Source organism: Mobula hypostoma, chromosome 23 (genome assembly GCF_963921235.1).
Source record: "Mobula hypostoma chromosome 23, sMobHyp1.1, whole genome shotgun sequence".
Taxonomy (NCBI): Eukaryota; Metazoa; Chordata; class Chondrichthyes; order Myliobatiformes; family Myliobatidae; genus Mobula; species Mobula hypostoma.
Window position 1 is genome coordinate 52,954,068 of NC_086119.1, and position 21,772 is coordinate 52,975,839.

Below are 21,772 nucleotides of genomic sequence, written 5' to 3' on the forward strand. Positions count from 1 at the left end.
TCCACAACACCCCCAACTTTTGTGTCATCAGCAAACATACTAACCCACCCTTCTACTTCATCACCCAGGTCATTTATAAAAATCACAAAGAGGAGGGGTCCCAGAACAGATCCCCGCAGAACACCACTGGTCACCAACCTCCATGCAGAATATGAACCATTCAGAACCACCTTTTGCCTTCTGTGGGCAAGCCAATTCTGGATCCACAGTCTCCTTGGATCCCATGCCTCATTACTTTCTGAATGAGCCTCATATGGGGAACCTTATCAAATGCCTTACTGAAATCCATATACACTACATCAACAGCTTTTCCTTCATCAATGTGCTTTGTTACATCCTCAAAGAATTCAATCAAGCTCGTAAGGCACAACCTGCCCTTGACAAAACCATGCTAACTATCCCTAATCAGATTATGTCTCTCCAAATGCTCATAAATCCCGCCTTTCAGGATCTTCTCCAATAACTAACCCATCACTCTTATCACGTAACTTGTTAATACTGTATGAGATTTACAGGAGATTTTAAATCAATGGCCAATTTGTCTAATATTGTTTAAGATCAGATCATATAGCCTGCCAGATTTGTTCAAGAAACACATTGTGAATATTGCTTTGATTTTCTTAGATATCACTGAAAAAACAATCTTAGCCTCAGCATTTTTGTGTTAGACAAGAGTTATAGATATTATTGATCATACATTCAGCTAACACCTCTGCATTCATTATTAAAAAAGGTTCACAAATCACGATGGTCCTTGAGGAAACCAAAAGTATTTTCCTTTTCATTTTGTTCATTTATGTCAATCAAATCCTTTGAACCAAGGTAACTTAAATTGGCACCAAAAATGTGGCTGAAGCAATGAACTGTTGTTTGTCACATCCCTGACTTTTATTATAACTATTATTTCATCCTTCCCCCAAATAAAGACAAAACTTATGACAGCATCCTTGAGGTCCAACTTGGTATTATATTCTCATTTTATTGAACCACATATGGGGGGAGGGGGAATTAAAAAAAAATAACTTTCCACCTGGAGTAAATATACATATGTACAAAATAAAAAAATCATTATTAAAGGTAGAAAGCAGAACATATTACAGTGTAGTGAGGTAGAGTATAGATTTCTCATTGAAGAGATATTTGTTCATCGTTATTTTTCTGACAGGATCTCAGAAGACTTATGGGACTATAGGATGACAGACAGGTAATCACAAGCCTGAAAGAAAAAACAAATATGTAACACAAACTGGCACAAGGTAGTATACTAAAGTGAATTCAAAGACATTAAATATTTTTAATTAAAAGACAACTTGTATTACCACAGAAATCTGACGTCAGGTTACATTGATTTGGAGGAGCACAAGTCCACTGAGTAGATTAGAGAGATGTTTGAAGGGGCCATCCTGAAATACTGCTACTTTTTAATCATTTGCAGTCATACAAGTAGTGGGATAATTTTCTTACCTTCACAAATTCATGTAAACACGAATATACATTCATGCATATCACACGAGAAATCAGACAAACATGCTTGGAAACATGTTCTGGAACTTCCTCCACAGATACAGCATGACCAGTGCTTTAACTACAAAGACTGTAACGGATGGCAGCCTGGGGATATATATCTGCGAAACAGCTCCAGCAAATTGAGCTTCATTCTGGCCTTCGGTATCATATTTCCATGCTCTGGCTCCTTCCATGTAGGGTGGTGGGTGGATTAACTGCCTGGGGTAAATTATTTTTCATGTTGTACTTAAGTGGAAGGGGAATCATGTGTGACAGTGGGTTACAGAGAAATGGGGAATTTGAACTGATGGGATTGCTCTGGAAGCCAGTATGGCCCCAACAGGCCAAACATATAAGTTCAGAAAGATAGATGACCTTTACTTAATCAAAAACAATTAGGGATGGACAAAACAAAACTTCTTGCCCAGCTTGCAAAACTGCTTCCTATAAATAATGACAGTCATTTCCAGCCTTCAAAGCAGAGTTAATGTGGTGTGTGGACATAACAGCCTGCAGTTCAGAGTCTTAAAGGGACAGCAATGGTTGCTTAGTGGTCCACAGAGTTTCACTAAGCCAAAATATCCGTTTTCACAATGCACCTTTTCGTACTGGACATGTTGGTTGCACTCTGGATTCCAGGACTGGAAAACAGCAAATATAAACTAAGAAAGGAGGGACAGAGAGAGAGAGCCTGATATCAGGAATCTGTTAATTTAGAAGTAAAAGCAAGATATGTACAAACGTAGAAAGCTATAAGAGACATTGCTTTACAAAAAGAGACAGTGTTTGTCACTTCTTCAGGAGTTCTTAGACAATGTAAAACAGAATAGATAAAGTAAACTACCAGCTGTAGTGTACTTTAATTTTGAGAGGTCATGAAAGGGACTGCACAAGAAAAGGCCATGCCAAGTTGGGTGTAATGGAATGGAAAGGGAATTGAATAACTAACAGAATGGGTCACTTTTGGATTGCCAATCAATAACAAGTGGAGTACTACAGGGATCAATGCTGAGTCTGTGGATTTTTACATCTTGGTGGCTTAATGAAGGATCCAAATGTACTGGAACTAACACTTCAAGAATACACAGTTTAACAAGTTCAGGACACAAATGAAAAAGCTGTTTCTATATGGGAAAATGTGAGATTCCCACTTAGGAAAGAAGAATCTTATAAAGAGCGAAGTACTTATAGTGTGATGACACAATGTTTCTTTGCATTAGGACTGAGCCGGCGAGGAATTTCTTTAAATCTGTGGAATTCATATCCACAGACAGCAGCAGAGGCCGAGTCGTTGGATATATTTCAAGCAGAGGTTGATAGTACTTCATTAGTAAAGGCATCAAAGGTTACAAGGAGAATGCAGAAGAACGGGGTTGAGGAAAAATAAACCTGTCATGATCGAATGGCAGAGGACATAGATGGGCCAAATGGCATAATTCTGCTCCAATGTCTTATGATCTTATGTTGCAGCACAAAGGCTTGAATGGGTCTGAAAATACAAACTACAAAGTTACATTCAACAAGTTGAGAGATTAATAGAATGCTGGCCTTTACTGTATGAAGGGTGGAGTATTAAAGTAGTGAAGCTTGGTGCAACTTTAGAGGAAGCTGGCAGACGGTTCAACAAAATCATTCCAGTGATGAATGGATTGATAGAATGGAATGGACTTTGCCACGTCTTCAACCTGAGCCTGAGGCTCCGGAGGGTTCCTGTACTGTGGAAGACGTCCTGCCTCGTCCCTGTGCCGAAGATGCCGCGCCCCAGCGGCCTCAATGACTACAGACCAGTGGCGTAGACCTCCCATATCATGAAGACTCTGGAGAGACTTGTTCTGGAGCTGCTCCGGCCTATGGTCAGGCCACACTTAGATCCCCTCCAGTTCATCTACCAGCCCCGAACAGGAGTTGAGGAAGCCATTGTCTACCTGCTGAACCATGTCTCCGCCCACCTGGACAAGCCAGCAAGCACTGTGAGGGTCATGTTTTTTGACTTCTCCAGTGCGTTCAACACCATCCGCCCTGCTCTGCTGGGGGAGATGCTGACAGCGATGCAGGTGGATGCTTCCCTGGTGTCATGGATTCTTGATTACCTGACTGGCAGACCACAGTACGTGTGCTTGCAACACTGTGTGTCCGACAGAGTGATCAGCAGCACTGGAGCTCCACAGGGGACTGTCTTGCCTCCCTTTCTCTTCACCATTTACACCTCAGACTTCAACTACTGCACAGAGTCTTGTCATCTTCAGAAGTTTTCGGATGACTCTGCCATAGTTGGATGCATCAGCAAGGGAGATGAGGTTGAGTACAGGGCTACGGTAGGAAACTTTGTCACATGGTGCCAGCAGAATTATCTGCAGCTTAATGTGAAAAAGACTAAGGAGCTGGTGGTAGACCTGAGGAGAGCTAAGGTACCAGTGACCCCTGTTTCCATCCAGGGGGTCAGTGTGGACATGGTGGAGGATTACAAATACCTGGGGATACGAATTGACAATAAACTGGACTGGTCAAAGAACACTGAGGCTGTCTACAAGAAGGGTCAGAGCCGTCTCTATTTCCTGAGGAGACTGAGATCCTTTAACATCTGCCGGACGATGCTGAGGATGTTCTAAGAGTCTGTGGTGGCCAGAGCGATCATGTTTGCTGTTGTGTGCTGGGGCAGCAGGCTGAGGGTAGCAGACACCAACAGAATCAACAAACTCATTCATAAAGCCAGTGATGTTGTGGGGATGTAACTGGACTCTCTGACGGTGGTGTCTGAAAAGAGGATGCTGTCCAAGTTGCACGCCATCTTGGACAATGTCTCCCATCCACTACATAATGTACTGGGTGGGCACAGGAGTACATTCAGCCAGAGACTCATTCCACCGAGATGCAACACAGAGCGTCATAGGAAGTCATTCCTGCCTGTGGCCATCAAACTTTACAACTCCTCCCTTGGAGGGTCAGACACCCTGAGCCAATAGGCTGGTCCTGGACTTATTTCCTGGCATAATTTACATATTACTATTTAACTATTTATGGTTTTATTACTACTTAATTATTTATGGTGCAACTGTAACGAAAACCAATTTCCCCCGGGATCAATAAAGTATGACTATGATATATGAAGAAAAGCTGGGCCTACACTATATTGAGGTAATCTTATAGATTCATAAAAGATCGTGGGGAAGGCATTGGCAATATAGATTACACTCCTCTCATGGGAGTGTCTAGTGGGCAATATAGACACTCCCATGTCTAGAATCACTTTCAGGTTAAGGGGCACCAAAGTTCTGATGGAGATGAGCATGAATGTTGGTGTAAACCAGGTTTAAGATGGGGCTGGTGAAGCACAACAACAACTAATTACTTTATTAAGCACAATTTCTCTCAAAAATTATCACAGCAGTCAATAGCCTGTAGCTTCCCTTTTGGAGTCAAGCTTTTCAGTGTGAACTGAAGTCTCAAATACACAGGATAGACTTGGAAATGATTTGAAGCGGCAGAACCGAGGCGCAGGGCCTGGGCCCAACGGCAGGAAACAAGCCGATTTAAGCACTGGAATAAACTGGAAAGGTCGGTTATGGCCGAATCACATCGGTGGATCCCAGGCGTGAGAGCGTATAAAAGTGTCAGGGCCCCAGGGATTAAGCCCTGGGCTAGATTGCAAAGGTCAGGCTGTTGGGGCCAGTGGCGATGTTCAGCTTGCTACTCCATGAGGTTTACTCGTCTCTCCTAGATTGGCTGTTACTGGCTTTGTGGCTGTGGAAAAACTTTCATGAACTTCAGTTCTGAATGTTATTTGGTTATTTTTATTGTTTGCATGATTTGTTTTTTTTCCTGCATACTTGGTTTTTGAGGGGTTCTACTGGCTTTTTGTTTTGTGGCTGCCTGTAGGAAGATGCATGTCAGGGTTGTATATAGTATTCAGACTTCGATAATAAAGGTACTTTGAACTTTGAGATGAGAACAAATTTCTTCTGAGGATTGTGAATTTTAAAATTCCCTTCTTCAGAGAGCTGTGGGGCCAGAATCATTGAGTATATTCTAGGTGGAGAATGACAGTCATTTAATTACCATGGAGGGATGGGGAAAGCAGAGCTGAGGCCAAGTCTGAACCAGCCAAGAACTTGTTCAATGTCAGGGCAGGCTCAACAAGCAAATGGTCCACACCCACCTCTGTTTCTATTGACAACTGCAGCAAAGAAATACCCGATCAAAAGCTGCCATATTCTGCCCCATGAATAAGGGACAGAAATTCCAGCAGGAAATGACGAAAGTTACTCAGTTTTCCAGAACTCAAACAAAGGAAATGATTAGGTAGATTACCAGGTAGACAGGGCTGAGCATTGATGAAGCAGACTGACTACAGAGGCAGTGCAGAGGTTGGAAGAGGTGATCAGGAGTCACACAAAGCCCAACCTTGGTTTGCATAACATTGACAAGAAGCAGAAGGGATACTTGCAAGAGTATAATGATATGCACGGCAAGGACAGGTACATGGTCTAGCTGCTAAATCTATGCCTATGTGCTAGCAGACACTTTAATGATGTAACAGTACTAGGTAAAGCCCTATCCTGTGTCAAATGCTAAAATACTAAAATGGTGCAGCAAATCACCATACTCACCTGACAGCTCATTAGAAGCATAGCTTCTGTTTCTGTACCAGACACCACAGAGAAGACTGGACAACATACACATACACTGCTATGCTCTGTGACATTGTGTTCAAGAAAGGCTCGAAATTGCTGCACCGTCATCCCCTGGAAGCAAACAGATGGAATCATCGTGGGGCAGCAATAATGATCACAAACTCTTCAGTAAGTACTGGAAGTAGAGTTCACGCAAGAAACAAAGGTACAAATTTCCAGACATGCAAAATGTTTGTTTAGAGGTTAAAAAAAACTGATGTGTTTTGACCATTAATGGACGGAAGTTTCTGTTCTCATGAAGGAAAGAAACTGAAATTAGATCGGTTTGTGCAAGAAGCTTACCTGTGTATTAATACACATTCCACATGAGCAAGTTATAACATCACTACTAACACTCAGGTAATTCCTACAAAAGGAAACATAGCTTTAGTTAGATTCATTTATTTCAGCATATAACATGAACATTAAAAAAGGTATGGTTAGCATATCAGATTTGCAAAACTGTCAAAATATGATCCAGCACTAAGCAGTATTGCACCCATATTGGACTGTCTCAGTACTTTTATATTTGTGTGCTGTAGCACTTATTTTTTATTCGCAGTTATTTTGTAAATAATACTATTCTTTTGCACTTCTGGTCAGATGCTAATTGCATTTTATTGGCTTTGTATCTGTACTCAGCACAATGACAATAAAGTCGAATCTAATCTAATATGATCTACTATCTTTACCTTCATCCATTTTCCCCTAAATATATAACAGAGTACAGTTCTAAACTTAAACTGGATTTCTATTCAGGAAGGATTGTCCTAACGAAGCACTGAAGAGCCTCTCCTCTAGAACTAACTGGAGGAACATGCTAAATGACGAATTGCTTCCCTGTTTTCCAGTTAGTTCACAGCACAAGTTGCTGTGTGAACTTTAGCACACTGCAAAAACCAAACAAAAAACAATACTAGGACATCATTTAAGCAAATGCTTACTACCTTCAGTTATAATAATTCTATTAACACAGAAGCAAGGAAGCTAAAAAGAGGGCGGGCACAAATTAAACAACTATATCCACTAAGAGTAGTCCATCTGGAGCAATAGACACAAAATGCTAGAGGAACTCAGCAAGTCAGGCAACATCTATAAACTGTCAATGTTTCAGGCTGTTCTTCCTTATTCTGGCTTCTGTCTCCTTCCTTTCCAGTCTTAATGAAGGGTCTCAGCAAGAAACATTGACAGTTTATTCCCCTCAATAAATGCTGCCTGATTTATGGGTGTGACTGCCAGATTGCCACCATCCTATCTGTGAAGTAGTGCTTTGAGGCCCCTTAAAACATTTTAGCACTATCTTTAAGTTCAGATTTGTTTTTATTCTCAAACTCTTCAATTGGACTACTTCTAGCTTCTCCATGTAAAGGAATGCAAGTATAGTCTAGGCAAACAAATTTTAGCCCCAGTATAATCTGTTCTACCCTCTTCAAGGCTAGGCTGTTCTCCTAAAATGCAAAGCTAAAACTGAATGCACCTTTCTAACAGGAGCTTTTACCTTTTCGTATTTCAATCCATTTGAAACAAATAGTGAACATAAAACATCTAGGAAATCATCCACAAATACCCATTTCCAGTATACTCACTTGTTACAAACAGGACACACCAGTTTGTCAGTGTCATTAAATCCTTCAATAATAGCATTCAAGCATGCATCATCGAAACGCAAACTAGCCTCATACTCCTCTATGATGGCTTGTTCTAAAGGGCGAAAAAAAACAGATCGCTACTAGAATCACAATTGCTAATTTGTGCAAATCTTCCCTAAACTATAATCTCTCAGAAGCTCCTTATGGTTTATTCAAAGTTTAAACAGTAAAGAGACAATCCTATTTTCTTCTACATTTATCTTGTTAATTCTATCATTATATTTTGTTTTGCACAACCATTATCCCACCAACATAGCACAAACTTCTTCCTATTTCTCCGCTGATATTGTTCCTTTTGTTATTCCAGTTTCGTTTTATTCCAATATTTAACCCAAATCATAATTGTGTTTCAAGGGATGAAAGCAAAATTATTTCTAATGTAAATAAATTTGCCACAGGTGAGAATGGTTTTATTTGTACCAGGGAAAGTGAAAGCTGTTGTGGTGGGATGGATTTCACCTGAACTGTGCCAGGGCCAGTATACTGATAAACTCCATAAATGGGGCTTTAAGCCAAATAGGAAGGAAAGTTCCATGAACAGCTTGGTCAATAAACCAAGGGGAGATGAAGGAATGGTGCACAGGACAGTGAGGGGGAATTGACAAGCCAAATGTGATAGAAAATGTAAAATGTATGTATCACAGAGCAAATCCAGAGTCAGTAAAAGTCGTAAAAAAAAATCAAAGCCTTCTCAGTCTTGACTTGGATGCATTTAGCATTTGCAATGAAATAGATGAGCTGACAGTTCAGATAGCAAAATATGATACAACAGCTTTTCTGGACAGGGCAACCATCTCCGGGTTAAGGTGTTACAAAAACACAGGTCCAAAGAGAAAGGAGGTGGAGTAGCAATGTTAATTTAAGTGGTACGGTTTATAAAAGCATCAACCTTCGGTGAGGAGTTCCTGTTCAATTTCCTCAAGCTCCGCCAATTCACTTGTATTTTCCAGTGTGTTCAGCACCTAGGTTTCAAACAGGAAAAAAGAAAACATTCAAAAAAAAATGAATATACAAAAACGAACAAAGTTAAAACAAAGACAATATATTCCTTGACGTAGGTACTAAGAAAATGCACTGTCTGAGTAGGCAATGAATGTGATATCAAAAAATTGAAAATCTGCTGATGCTGGAAATCCAAGCAACACACATAAAATGCTGGAGGAACTCAGGAACGTCTATGGAAAAGAGTACAGTCGACGTTTCAGGCCGAGACCCTTCATCAGGACCGGAAAAAAAGATGAGTCAGAGTAAGAAAGTGAGGGGAGGGGAGGAAGTACCACAGGGTGACAGGTGAAACTGGGGGAAGTGGGGGGGAAAGAGGTGGAGAGAAGTGACAGGTTGGGAAGTTGATTGGTTAAAGAGATACGGGGTGGAGAAGGGGGAATCTGACAGAAGGCCACGGAAGAAAGAAAAGAGGGAGGGGCACCAGTGGGAGGGAGATGGAAGGCTGGTAAGGAGATAAGGTGAGAGGAAAATGGGAATAGGGAATGTTGAGGGGGGAGTGTTACTGGAAGTTTGAGAAATCGATGTTCATGCCACCAGGTTGGAGGAACAATACCTTATATTCCTTCTGGGTAGTCTCCAACCTGATGGCATGAAGATCAATTTCCTCAAGCTTCTGGTTGACCCCCCCCCCCAACTTAACTAGTGTGAATTTAAAAAAAATTGATATTCAAGTATGATCAGTGAAAATACATGGATGGTGGTCAGCATTGATTTAGTGGGCCAAAGGGCCCATTTCTGGGCTGTATCTTTCTACAACTCCATTTTAACTGAGTTAATCCACTCAAACAGCCCTGCGTGAAATAAATGTTGTTCAAAATAATCAGTGAAAAAACTGCAGATGCTGGGACTCTGAAAGACAGAGAGTGCTAGAGACAGTCAGGCAGCAGCTGAATCACAGTCATTCTGCAAACAATTAAGCCCATCGTCCTCCTCGACCATTTGAGCACTTGCTCATTTACATTAATTCTATAATAATCCCATTTTATTTGTCCCGCATCGGTATATGTCTCCCAGCTTCTGTCACTTACCCACACAGTAAGATCATTTTTTTTTTGTGTGTGCCATACTCTGCCAGAACCTTGGCGACCACTTTTTTTTCAAGTGGTTGTCTTGGAGTAAAGATTCTGTGCGTGGTCCCCCGCGTCCTTCTCACAGAGCAGATTTTTTTTTACGAGGCCGAGTTGCGAGCTCGACACTCAACCCGGCATGGATGGAAAGCGTGCCCGGTAGCGGGCTGACTGGATTCGAACTCGGGAACCTTTGCTCCAGAGTCCGGAGCTGATGTCACTGCCCCACCAGCCGGGTGTAAGGTTACTTACAGTAGCCAATTAACCTACTGACATACACCTCTCTGGGACATGGGGAAATCAACAGCACCTGGGGGAGACAGGGAGAATGAGGTACCCAGACACTACCCAAGCTCAAAATTAATCCCTGGTCACCAGAGCTCAAGCAGCTCCTCTACATCACAGTGCCACTCATTCTGCGGAAAAAGAAGCAGAGCTTGGGAACCTGTTATCAGAACAGTCTTCATACCAGGGTCAAGATTTTGTATACATTACCCAATTATATGAAAATTAAGAAACTACAGATGTTGAAAATCCCTGTGTCCAATATACAAGATGTTGCAGGAACCCAGCAGCTCAGGCAATATGAAGACAGTTTTCATTCCAGTCATCTCCCCTCTAGCTTTCAATCCAGATGAAGGGTCTTGACCTGAAACATTAACAATCCCTCTTTGCTACATAAGTGCTGCCTTTTCAATCCATCTTTCCACCACCTTCTCCACAACTTCAAACTAATTTGTATTCTCTCTTTTCCAATTCTGACAAATGTAAATCTGTTTCCCTTTCTACAGATGCTGCCTGCCCTGCCCAAGTTGATGGGTGCGGAATCAATTAAGGCACTTCAGACAAAAAGTGATAACAGTAAGAGAAGCAAAAACAGAGAATTGACATTAAAAGGATAAAATCTGGCAAGCATAAAAAAACTCAGGCAAACAATGGGAAAGTTTAAGAAATATTTCTTACACAGTAAGAGAATTCTAAACTATTATAAACCAACACTATTGCTCCCAGACATTCACTATTATTGCTGCTCAGAACTAACTGGGACAGATCCTCTGTCAAGGTCTACACAGACCTTTCAATATATCTGTAACTAGTCTCACAACAAATATTGCTGCACAACTTCATGCTCAGTACAGCTACATTGAAAGTAGAACTGTGCTCCCTCTGAACCCTGCTGTGTTGCTAAGGACTTGCAGAGTAGTATTTGGCCCTGTAAACATATCAAAACAGTAATGTATCAAACTGAATAAGAATGTACTGAAATATCAGACTGGTACTCAAGATATTCCAATGAAACATTAAATCAATATGAATTCAATTAATACACATCTCAACTTCTTCATTCCTTACAAACCAAAATACTTGCTACAGGACAAATGCTGATTGCTAATTGCTGGTTACTAAAAGGCTAAGGCTTGAAACACACTGCAAGTATATTTGTACATTTAATTTGTTCAGTTTTATTTGTTGCTCTTATTTCATAGTGGTAAGAACTCAGAGGCAGAGGCCCTATAATTTATGAGTATAATTTACGATACTTGCATAATAATCTCAAAACCAAAATATGATTTAATCAATCCAATAGTTTGTAAATTATCAAACCTCTGACAAGCTCCCCTTCTTCCACAGTGATGGTAAACGTGTGTCCAGTGCCTTCAGGGCTATCCATTCTTCTTCCATCACTTCTTGCACAAGGAAGGACTCCCGTAGGTTACAACCTGAATTATTTCCCATGTGCCTGTACCTTTCCAACAGCTTTGCTCGGCTGTTCTTCAGTCTTGCAACACACCTCTATCAAAGGAGAATATGGGGAAAATAACATTAATACTCATCATAAATGCCTTCATATAGCAAATGAACAAAAATCTAAAAAAAATTGAAAAAATATATACACACACACACATTCACCTAGAAATTTACTGCAGAAGCCAAGAAAAGGACTATTAAAATATTTGTTTTAAATTTGGTCACTTCTGGAGCTTGGCTTGGACTGAGTGATACACATGGATGGGTCTGAGAATTATTTGCATTAATGTCATTTTCCAGCTCACTCCATCACCTGGTGGGTAATTATGCAGAGGTAGCAAATTTCCATCACCAGCACTCTGCCAGAGTAACTCACTATTCCTGCCCCTTCTTCATACCTTTGCAAATTTTCCCTCAGCATTTACCCACTTCCCCCTTCTAAGTTATAACAAATTGCTTCAGTTGAATCTGAATGCAGAACATTCCAGATTCCAACACACTACATAAAAGTAGTTCCTCATGTCACTCTTAACTCACATCCACTTTATTTGATAGGAATTTTACTCACTAAGTACCCAACTCCAATGTCTCCTCTGACAGCTTGTTGCAGATATTCAGCACCATGTTCAAAGTAGACACATATATGTCACCATATACATCTCTGAGATTTATTTTCTTGTGGGCACATTCAATCCATAGAATAATAACCGTAATAGAATCTATGAAAGACTGCATCAGCTTGGACGTTCAACCAGCGTGCAAAAGACAACAAACTAAGCAAACACAAAAATACAAAAAGAAAAAAAAAGAAGAAATGAATAGAGAAATTCAGATGAAGAGTCATTGAAAGTGTGTAGATCGGATGTGGGAACATTCCAATGATGGGGCTAGTGAAGCTGAGTGATGTTATCCTCTTTCGTTCAAGATCCTGATGGTTGTGGGGTGGTAACAGTTCCTGAACCTGGTGGCGAGTCCTGAGGCTGATGTATCTTCTTCCTGATGGCAGCAGCAAGAACAGATCGTGTCCTGGGTGCTGGTGGTCCCCAAGATAAACGCTGCTTTCGCACGACAGCATTTCATGTAGATGTGCTCAATGGTGGGGCGGGCTTTACCGGTGATAGACTAGGGCATATCCACTACGTTTTGAAGGATTTTCCATTCAAGGGGAATGATGTTTCCATACCAGGCTGTGATGCAGCCAGTTAATATACACTCCACTACACACCTATAGTAGTTTGTCAAAATTTTAGTTGTCATGCCAAATGTTTGCTAACTCCTAAGGAACCAAAAGCGCTGCTATGCTTTCTTCGTAACTGCACTTCCAGAACAGGTCCTCCAAAATAATAACACGGAGGAATTTAAAGTTGCTGACCTACTCCACCTCGGATCCTCCAATAAGTTCTGGCTCACGGACCTCTGATTTCGTGCTTCTGAAGTCAATGATCAACTCCTTGGTCATGCTGACATTGAGTAAGAGGTTAGTGTCATGGCATCACTCAGCTAGATTTTCAATCCCCCTCCTATATGGTGCAAGAATCATCAATTCTTATACCATGGCAAGAGCGAGCATAGCAACAGGACACGGTGGTCATCCTGCATCAGCCAGGTCTCTCCAAACAGAAATTGTGCAGCACAAAAGACTTTCAAGATGTGCTGACCAAGTTCTTCTTAAGCAACACAAAGAAACAGGCAAGGTTGAGGACCAGAAGCACAGTGGTCAACCATGGTCAACCAGCAGCAGATGAGGTATTTAGTTGCAATAAAGTTTGTGAACCCTTTCAAATTACCTGGTTTTCTGCATTAATCACTCATAAAATGTGGTCTGATCTTCACCTAAGTCACAATAATAGACAAGCATATCTGCTCAAACTAATAACGCACAAACAATTGTACTTCTCATGTCTTCATTGAACACATTGTTTAATCATTCACAGTCCAAGCTGGAACAGGTATGTGAACCCTCGTATTTAATAACTGGTAGAACCTCCTTTAGCAGCAGTAACCTTTGCCAAATGTTTCCTGTAGCTGCTGATCAGACTTGCATAATGATGAGGAGGAATTTTAGACCATTCCTCCATACAAAGTGATTTTAGTCCATCAATATTGCTGGATACCTTGCATGAACATCCTTCTTCAGGTCAGCCACAGCATCCCAATTGAATTAAGGTTATGGACTCTGATTTGGCCATTCCAAAATATGAATTTTCTTTTGTTTTAATTTATTCATTTACAGGATTTGGGCATCGCCATCTAAGCCGACACTTACTGCCCATCCCTAGTTGCCCTTGAGGAGGTGGTGATGAGCTGCCCTTTTGAACCGCTGCAGTCCCCGAGCTGTAGGTTCTGTTAGGGAGGGAATTCCACGATTTTGACCCAGTGACAATGAAGGAATGGTGATATGTTTCCAAGTCAGGATGGTGAGCGACTTGGAGAGGGATTTCCAAGTGGTGGCATTCCCAGGTATCTGTTGTTCACATCCTTCTAGATGGTAGTGGTCGTGGGTCTGGAAGGTGCTGCCTTAGGAACTTTGGTGTGTTGTTGCAGTGCATCTTGTAGATAGTACACACCGCTGTAACTGTTTGTCGATGGTGGAGGGACTGGATGCTTATGGAAGGGGTACCAAACAAGTGGGCTGCCTTGTACTGGGTGGTGTCGAGCTTTGAGTGTTGAGGGAGCTGCACTCATCCAGGCGAGTGGCGAGTATTCCATTACACATCTGATCTGAGCCTTGTAGATGGTGGACAGGCTTTGGGGAGTCAGGAGGTGAGTTACACACTGCAGGATTTCTAGTCTTTGACCTGCTCTGGTAGCCACAGTGTTCATATGGCTAGACCAGTTCAGTTTCCTGTCAATGGCAAACCTCAGGATGTTGATAGTAGGGGATTCAGTGATGGTGATACCACTGAATGTCCAGGGATGATCGTTAGAAACATAGAAAACCTACAGCACAATATAGGCCCCTCGGCCCACAAAGTTGTGCTGAACATGTCCCTACCTTAGAAATTACTAAGCTTACCTATAGCCCTCTATTTTTCTAAGCTTCACGTACCTCTCCAAAAGTCTCTTAAAAGACCCTATCGTATTGGCCTCCACCACCGTTGCCGGCAGCCCATTCCATGCACTCCCCATTCCCTGAGTAAAAAACTTACCCCTGACATCTTCTCTGCACCTACTCCCCAGCATCTTAAACCTGTGTCCTCTTGTGGCAACCATTTCAGCCCTGGGAAAAAGCCTCTGACTATCCACACGGTCAATGCCTCTCATCATCTTATACACCTCTATCAGGTCACCTCTCATCCTCCATCGCTCCAAGGAGAAAATGCCGAGTTCACTCAACCTATTCTCATAAGGCATGCTCCCCCAATCCAGGCAACATCCTTGTAAATCTCCTCTGCACCCTTTCTATGACTTCCACGTCCTTCCTGTAGTGAGGCAACCAGAACTGAGCACAGTACTCCAAGTGTGGTCTGACCAGGGTCCAATATAGCTGCAACATTACCCCTCAGCTCCTAAATTCAATTCCACGATTGATGACGGCCAATACACCGTATGCCTTCTTAACCACAGAGTCAATCTGCGCAGCAGCTTTGAGCGTCCTATGGACACGAACCCCAAGATCCCTCTGATCCTCCACACTGCCAAGAGTCTTACCATTAATACTATATTCTGCCATCATATTTGACCGAACAAAATGAACCACTTCACACTTATCTGGGTTGTACTCCATCTGCCACTTCTCAGCACAGTTTTGCATCCTATCAATGTCCCGCTGTAATCTCTGACAGTCCTCCACACTATCCACAACACCTCCAGCATCGGTGTCATCGAACTTACTAACCCATCCCTCCACTTCCTCATCCAGATCATTTATAAAAATCACGAAGAGTAAGGGCCCCAGAACAGATCTCTGAGGCACTCCACTGGTGACCGACCTCCATGCAGAATATGACCCGTCTACAACCACTCTTTGCCTTCTCTGGGCAAGCCAGTCCTGGATCCACAAAGCAATGTCCCCTTGGATCCCATGCCTCCTTACCTTCAATACGCCTTGCATGGAGTACCTTATCAAATGCCTTGCTGAAATCCATATACACTACAACTACTGCTCTTCCTTCATCAATGTGTTTAGTCACATCCTCAAAAAATTCAGTCAGGTCGTAAGGCACGACCTGCCCATGACAAAGCCATGCTGACTATTCCTAATCATATTATACCTCTCCAAATGTTCATAAATCCTGCCTCTCAGGATCTTCAGTTAGAGCGTCTCTTGTTGGAGATGGTCATTGCCTGGCACTTGCGTGGCTCGAATGTTATTTGCCACTTATCAGCCCAAGCCTGGATATTGTCCAGGCTTTTAAACCATTCTGCTGTTGATTTACTCTTGTATTTCAGATTATTGTCTTGTTGCATCATCCAACTTCTGTTAAGCTTCGGGTGACAGACTGCTACCATGACATTCTCCTGTAAAATGTCTTGATACAATTTTGAATTCATTGTTCCCTCAGCGATTGCAAGCTGTCCAAGTCCTGAGGCAGCAAAGCAGTCCCAAACCATGATGCGCCCTCCTACATGTCTCACAGTTGGGACGAGTTTTGGTGTTGGTGTGCAGGCTCTTTTCCCTTCAAACATAGCAGTGTGAATTTCTGCCAAAAAGTTAAAGTTTTGTCTCATCTGTCCATAGAACATTGTCCCGGAATCTTGTAGAACATCCAGAGGGTCTTTTGCAAACTTGAGACGTGCAGCAATTTTTTTTTTGGAGAGCAGTGGTTTCCTCCAATGGTACCCTTCCACGAACACCGCTCTGGTTCAGTGTTTTTCTTTCAGTGGACACATAATCAGAGACTTTAGGAAGTTGTAGAGATTTCTGGAGGTCTTTTGTTTTTTTTTCCCTTGGGTTCTTTTTCACCTCCTGCGCATTGCACATTGTGCTCTCAGTATGATCTCTGCAGAACCCCCACTCCAAGGGAGAGTAGCAACAGTACTGAATTTCCTCCATTTGTAGACAATTTCTCTTACTGTGGACTGATGAACTTTCAGGTCTTTAGAAATGCTTTTGTAGCCTTTTCCAGCTTCATGCATCTCAATAATTCTTTTTTTTAAGGTCCTCTGAATATTGTTGAGATAGAGGTATAGTGCACATAAACAGATCCTTCTTGAGAAGTAACCCGACTTTGTGTGTCTTTTTTTAATAGGGCAGGACACCGCTACAACCCACATCTCCAATCTTAACTTATTGATTGGAAACAACAGGAATTCTGCAGATGCTGGAAATTCAAGTAACACACATAAAAGTTGCTGGTGAACGCAGCAGGCCAGGCAGCATCTCTAGGAAGAGGTCCAGTCAACGTTTCAGGCCAAGACCCTTCGTCAGTCCCGAAGCGTCAGGCCTGAAACGTCGACTGCACCTCTTCCTAGAGATGCTGCCTGGCCTGCTGCGTTCACCAGCAACTTTTATGTGTGTTTATTGATTGGAACACCTGACTCCAAAGAGCTTATATAGGAGGCATTAGCCCACAGGGTCACATACTTTTTCTTGCAACTGTACATCAAACTGATGTCCCTTCGAAATCAGAAGTAGTCCAGCTCACCTATCTGCTCTGAACTCACAGAAACCACTGGAACCCAAGTACACTCTCTATAGTGTAGAGAAGTCTTGCCAAAAGTGGTCTACATGTCAGAGTTGTTGCCAAAAAGCCATTCCTCCAAAGTGGAAACAAAGCCAAGAGACTCCCTTGAACACAAGGACACACCGTCTGGGGTGCTGAACGATGGCAGCAAGTGCTCTGGACCGTTGAAATTTAAAATGTTTGCCTCAAACAGGAGGGATTTTGTCCATTGAAGAGCTGGAGAGCGCTACATGAATGAGTGTCTGCAGCCAACAGTGAAGCATGGTGGATATATCCTGCAGGTTTGGGGCCGCATTTCTGCAAATGGAGTTGGTGATCTGGTCAGAATTAACGGAACCCTCAATGCTGAGACATACAAGCAAGTTCTCATCAATCAAGCAGTATCATGGAGGTATCTGATTGGTCCCAACTTCATTCTGTAGCAGGACAATGACCCCAAACACACAAAGTTCATAAAGACCACTGATTGGCCTTATCTCAAATAATAATGAGGCAACCTACACAGAGAAGTCATCACCCTGACACAGTGGTGTCAAGAAAACAACTTCTCCCTCAATGTTGCAAAATCAAGGGAGCTGGTTGTAGATTACAGGAGGAATGGAGACAGGCTAACCCCTATTGACGTCAATGGACCTGGCATTGAGAGGGTGAACAGCTTTAAGTTCTTCAGCATACACATCACCAAGGATCTCATGTGGTCTGTAGATACCAGCTGTGTGTTGAAAAAAGCACAACAGCACCTCTTTTACCTCAGATGATTGAACTAAGGTCACCAAATCCTAAGAACTTTCTATAGGGGCACAATTGAGAGCATCCTGACTAGCTGCATCACTGCCTGGTATGGGAACTATACTTTCCTCAATCGCAGGACTCTGCAGAGAGTGGTGCCGACAGCCCAGCACCTCTGTGGATGTGAACTTCCCATTATTCAGGACACTTACAAAGACTGGTTTGTGAAAAGGGCCCAAAGGATCATTGGGGACCCAAGTCACCCCAACCACAAACTGTTCCAGCTGCTACCATCCAGGAAACAGCATAAAAGCCAGGACCAACAGGCTCCGGGACAGCTTCTTCCACCAGGCCATCAGACTGATTAATTCATGCTGATACAATTGTATTTCTATGTTATATTGACTATCCTGTTGTACATACTCTTTATTATAAATTACAAATTGCACTTTTAGATGGAGATGTAACGTAAAGATTTTTACCCCTCATGTATATGAAGGATGTAAGTAATAAAGTCAATTCAATTCTTCAACAAAAGGAACAAGGAGTTCTGTAACAGATGTACTGGCCTCCACAGAGGCCTGATCTCAACATCATCAAAGCCGCCTGGGATTACCTGGAGAAGCAAGCAAGACAGCCAAAGGTTACAGAAGAACTATGGCAAGTTCTCCAAGATGCTTGGAACAACCTACCAGCCAACTTTCTTATAAAACTGCATGACAGTGTACCCAAGAGAACTGATGCAGTTTGAAAAGGCAAAGAGTGGTCACACCAAATATTGATTTGATTTAGTTTTTTACTGTTTACCCAAAGGTTCATTTATTATCAAAGTATACATCTCTGAAATTCTTCTCCTTCAGACAGCCACAAAACCAAGAAAAGAACTGCAACAGGATCATCTACCCCCAAATCCCCCTCCCCGTACAAAAAAAACTAAAATGGAACAGGTACGTCAACCCCCAAGTCCCCCTCCCCGCACACAACAAAACGAGAAAGACTGGGTGGAAAACACAGAATACAAAAAACTATAAGACTGAAATGAAGTCTATCATCCAAGTTCATTCCCAAAATGCAGAACCCCTGGGTCATATTCTCCGGGTACAGTGGCAAGCCTTTCCTCCTCCAGCAGCAAGTGATGCCATCAGCAATCAAAAGGCAGTGTCCCTCAATGCTCTTGAAGTAACTTTTTGATAGTTAAAAACTTTCCATTGCATCATTGCTTTACAGATTTTCTTTTAATCTGCCCAAGATTCTTGCACTGTACTATCAAAGTAGCGGTGCCTTTGCATGAAGGGGAGGCGAAAGCCGTAATTACAATTTCCATTCGATCACTGTGGCAACAAAGTTCAGGACAAGGAAAAGAAAGGATGGCACTTATATAAAATTCAGAGGCTGGTAGGAACTCAATTGGAGATGGGAACAAAAGGAGAAAAAATTAGACTGAGACGTTTATGTATTCGACATAGTAGGCTAAATAATTCCTTGCTGAGAATTAATGTTTATGATATGGAAATTTGTAGGCAATGTACTTGTCAAGAAATGGTGCAGCATATATGGCTTGAATGCAGTTCCTATGAGGCTCAAAGGAAGCGTCTAATTACTGAATTCGGATCTTTGAGGCAGACACAGTCTAACATGGGAAGTTCAGAATCAGAAACAGTTTTAACATCATTGGCATATGTTGTTAAAATTGCTATACAGCAACAATACATAATAAAACTATTACAGTATACATTAGGAAGTTAGATTTAAAAAGTCAGGTAGTGTCCATTCGTAAACCTGATGGCAGAGGGAAAGAAGTGATGCCTGTGACAGAGCTGACTGCGTTTACAACTTTCTGCAGCTTATTTTGACCCTGAGGGCCCTCTCCCCATACCAGACAGTGATGGAATGCTTCTATGTTACATCTGCAGAAATTTGCAAGTGTCTTTGGTGACACAACAAATCTCCTCAAACTCCTAATGAAATATAGCTGCTGTCACGCCTTCATCGATATGTTGGGCTCAGAAACGTTGACACCCAGGGACTTGACACTGCTCGCTCTCTCCACTTCTGATCCTTCTGAGGACTGGTGTGTGTTCCCGTCTTACCCTTTCTGAAGTCCACAATCCAATTCTCTGGTCTTTCTGACACTATGAGTGCAAGGTTGTTGCTGCAACACCTTTCAACTAGCTGATCCATCTCGCTCCTGTATGCCTTGTCATCACCATCTGAAATTCTGCCAACAATTGTTGTGTCAACAGAAAATTTATAGATGGCACGAGCTGTGCCTAGCCACACAGTCATGGGTGTAGAGAGAGTAGAGCAGTGGGCTAAGCACACACCCCTGAGGTGCGCCAGTGATCGTCAGCGAGGTGGAGATGTTATTTCTGATTCACAGAGACTATGGTCTTCCGGTGAGGAAGTCAAGGATCCAGTTGCAGAGGGAGGTTCTGCAGCTTTTCCTCAGGACTGTAGGAATGATTGTGTTAAACGTTGAGATGTAGTCAACCAACAGCAGCCTGACATGTTTGTTTCTTACGATAACATTGCTATCCTTAAATATATATATATATATATATATATATATACGCACACACATATACACATATATTTACAATTTCGTAACATACCAGCAGCAAGAGATGACAAATTGAGTCGGGTTTTAATAATAACCACTGTATTTATTTACATCTACTCAAAAATATAGAAAATTAAATAAACTACTTTCTTAAACAGAAGTTAACAGTGTTACGCATCTATAGCTCCCTTACAGTCAAACTTAGAACCTGTTCTTAGCAAGCCTTACTCAAGCACAGTCTTAAAGTGGCAGTTCAGAGAGTCCCAGTAATTCACGAAATAGGTGAGAGGAGAGACTTGTGGATTCACAATGCAGTGACGAGGTGATCACAACGAATTCCAAAGATTCCATGGCTAGCGAACGAAGAAACGGTTACTGAAGATCCCAGCCGAGGAATACTGTTCTGAAGTCCGCGAAGAGTGATTTCACAAAGTGACTGTCACGAAATCCACACCCATGGATCATAAGGAGGAGAGACAGGTCTCCACAATGAACAGTGTGCCGCTGAGTAACCCAATCCTTTGGGTATGGGTAAGCATTCCCAATCGTGAGCTGCTCCCGGACAGCTGGAAGTCTGCACTCTCTCTCTCTTTCCTTCGACTCCTCCTCAGCACTATGCCCACATTGCTTTTATACCGCCGGCATACGTCGTAAGGTAACGCTCACAGAAACGAAACTGTGGGCCCCCAGGAAAACGAAACTGGGGATATGTAAATATATATATATATATACACATACATACACACACATTTAAGATTCTGAAAAGAATGAGACTTTCTATGTCCTGAGTTTTTTCGGGGAGGGGAGGGGATACTTTCTGCCTCTTTGCCTCACACTCCAGCTCAGCTGGCGGCTGATGTCGGTCTCCCAACCACCGTTGAACTTTACAAGGGAAGCACTCCGACGGTGCAAAATGATCGCGGCCCAAGGAGCCCCTCCGCCGGTACCGCACTGCGACAGAGCATTCGGACCCCGGTCCCGCTGAGGTTTACTCACCCTCCTGTAGGTCTCTTTCCACGGGGCAGCGCCACTTTTGTACAAAGCTCTGTACCGGGACGTCGCCTCCATCCCGCTTCCCTCAGCCCGAACCCGGGGTAGGAAAGTCGCCGGCTCCCGCGAAGGCCGGCCAACGCATGCGCACGACGATCAAATGCCCTCGCTCCCCCCTTGCACGCAATACGCATGCACACGACCTGACACCCCATTGGCT

General features: G+C 42.5%; 1 protein-coding gene across 1 annotated transcript; it reads right to left on the minus strand.

Annotated features, from left to right (window-relative positions):
• Window positions 1-932: 932 nt before the first annotated feature.
• On the minus strand, window positions 933-21,694 carry rpain (RPA interacting protein). The gene is made up of 7 exons (XM_063031234.1): window positions 21,559-21,694; window positions 11,503-11,691; window positions 8,715-8,787; window positions 7,763-7,877; window positions 6,480-6,543; window positions 6,114-6,248; window positions 933-1,216 (listed from the first exon to the last, which is right to left on the minus strand). The coding sequence occupies exons 1-7, from the start codon at window positions 21,628-21,630 to the stop codon at window positions 1,187-1,189; spliced, it is 678 nt and encodes a 225-aa protein (XP_062887304.1). The 5' UTR covers window positions 21,631-21,694; the 3' UTR covers window positions 933-1,186.
• Between the last annotated feature and the right edge of the window lie 78 nt (window positions 21,695-21,772).

Coding starts and splice junctions, on each gene's coding strand:
- rpain (XM_063031234.1), bottom strand. CDS start 21,630: ATGGAGGCGACGTCCCGGTACAGAGCTTTGTACAAAAGTGGCGCTGCC. Junction 11,692..21,558: donor GGAAAGAGACCTACAGGAGG/GTGAGTAAACCT, acceptor CTCCTTTGATAG/AGGTGTGTTGCAAGACTGAA. Junction 8,788..11,502: donor AGAAGGGGAGCTTGTCAGAG/GTTTGATAATTT, acceptor TTTGAAACCTAG/GTGCTGAACACACTGGAAAA.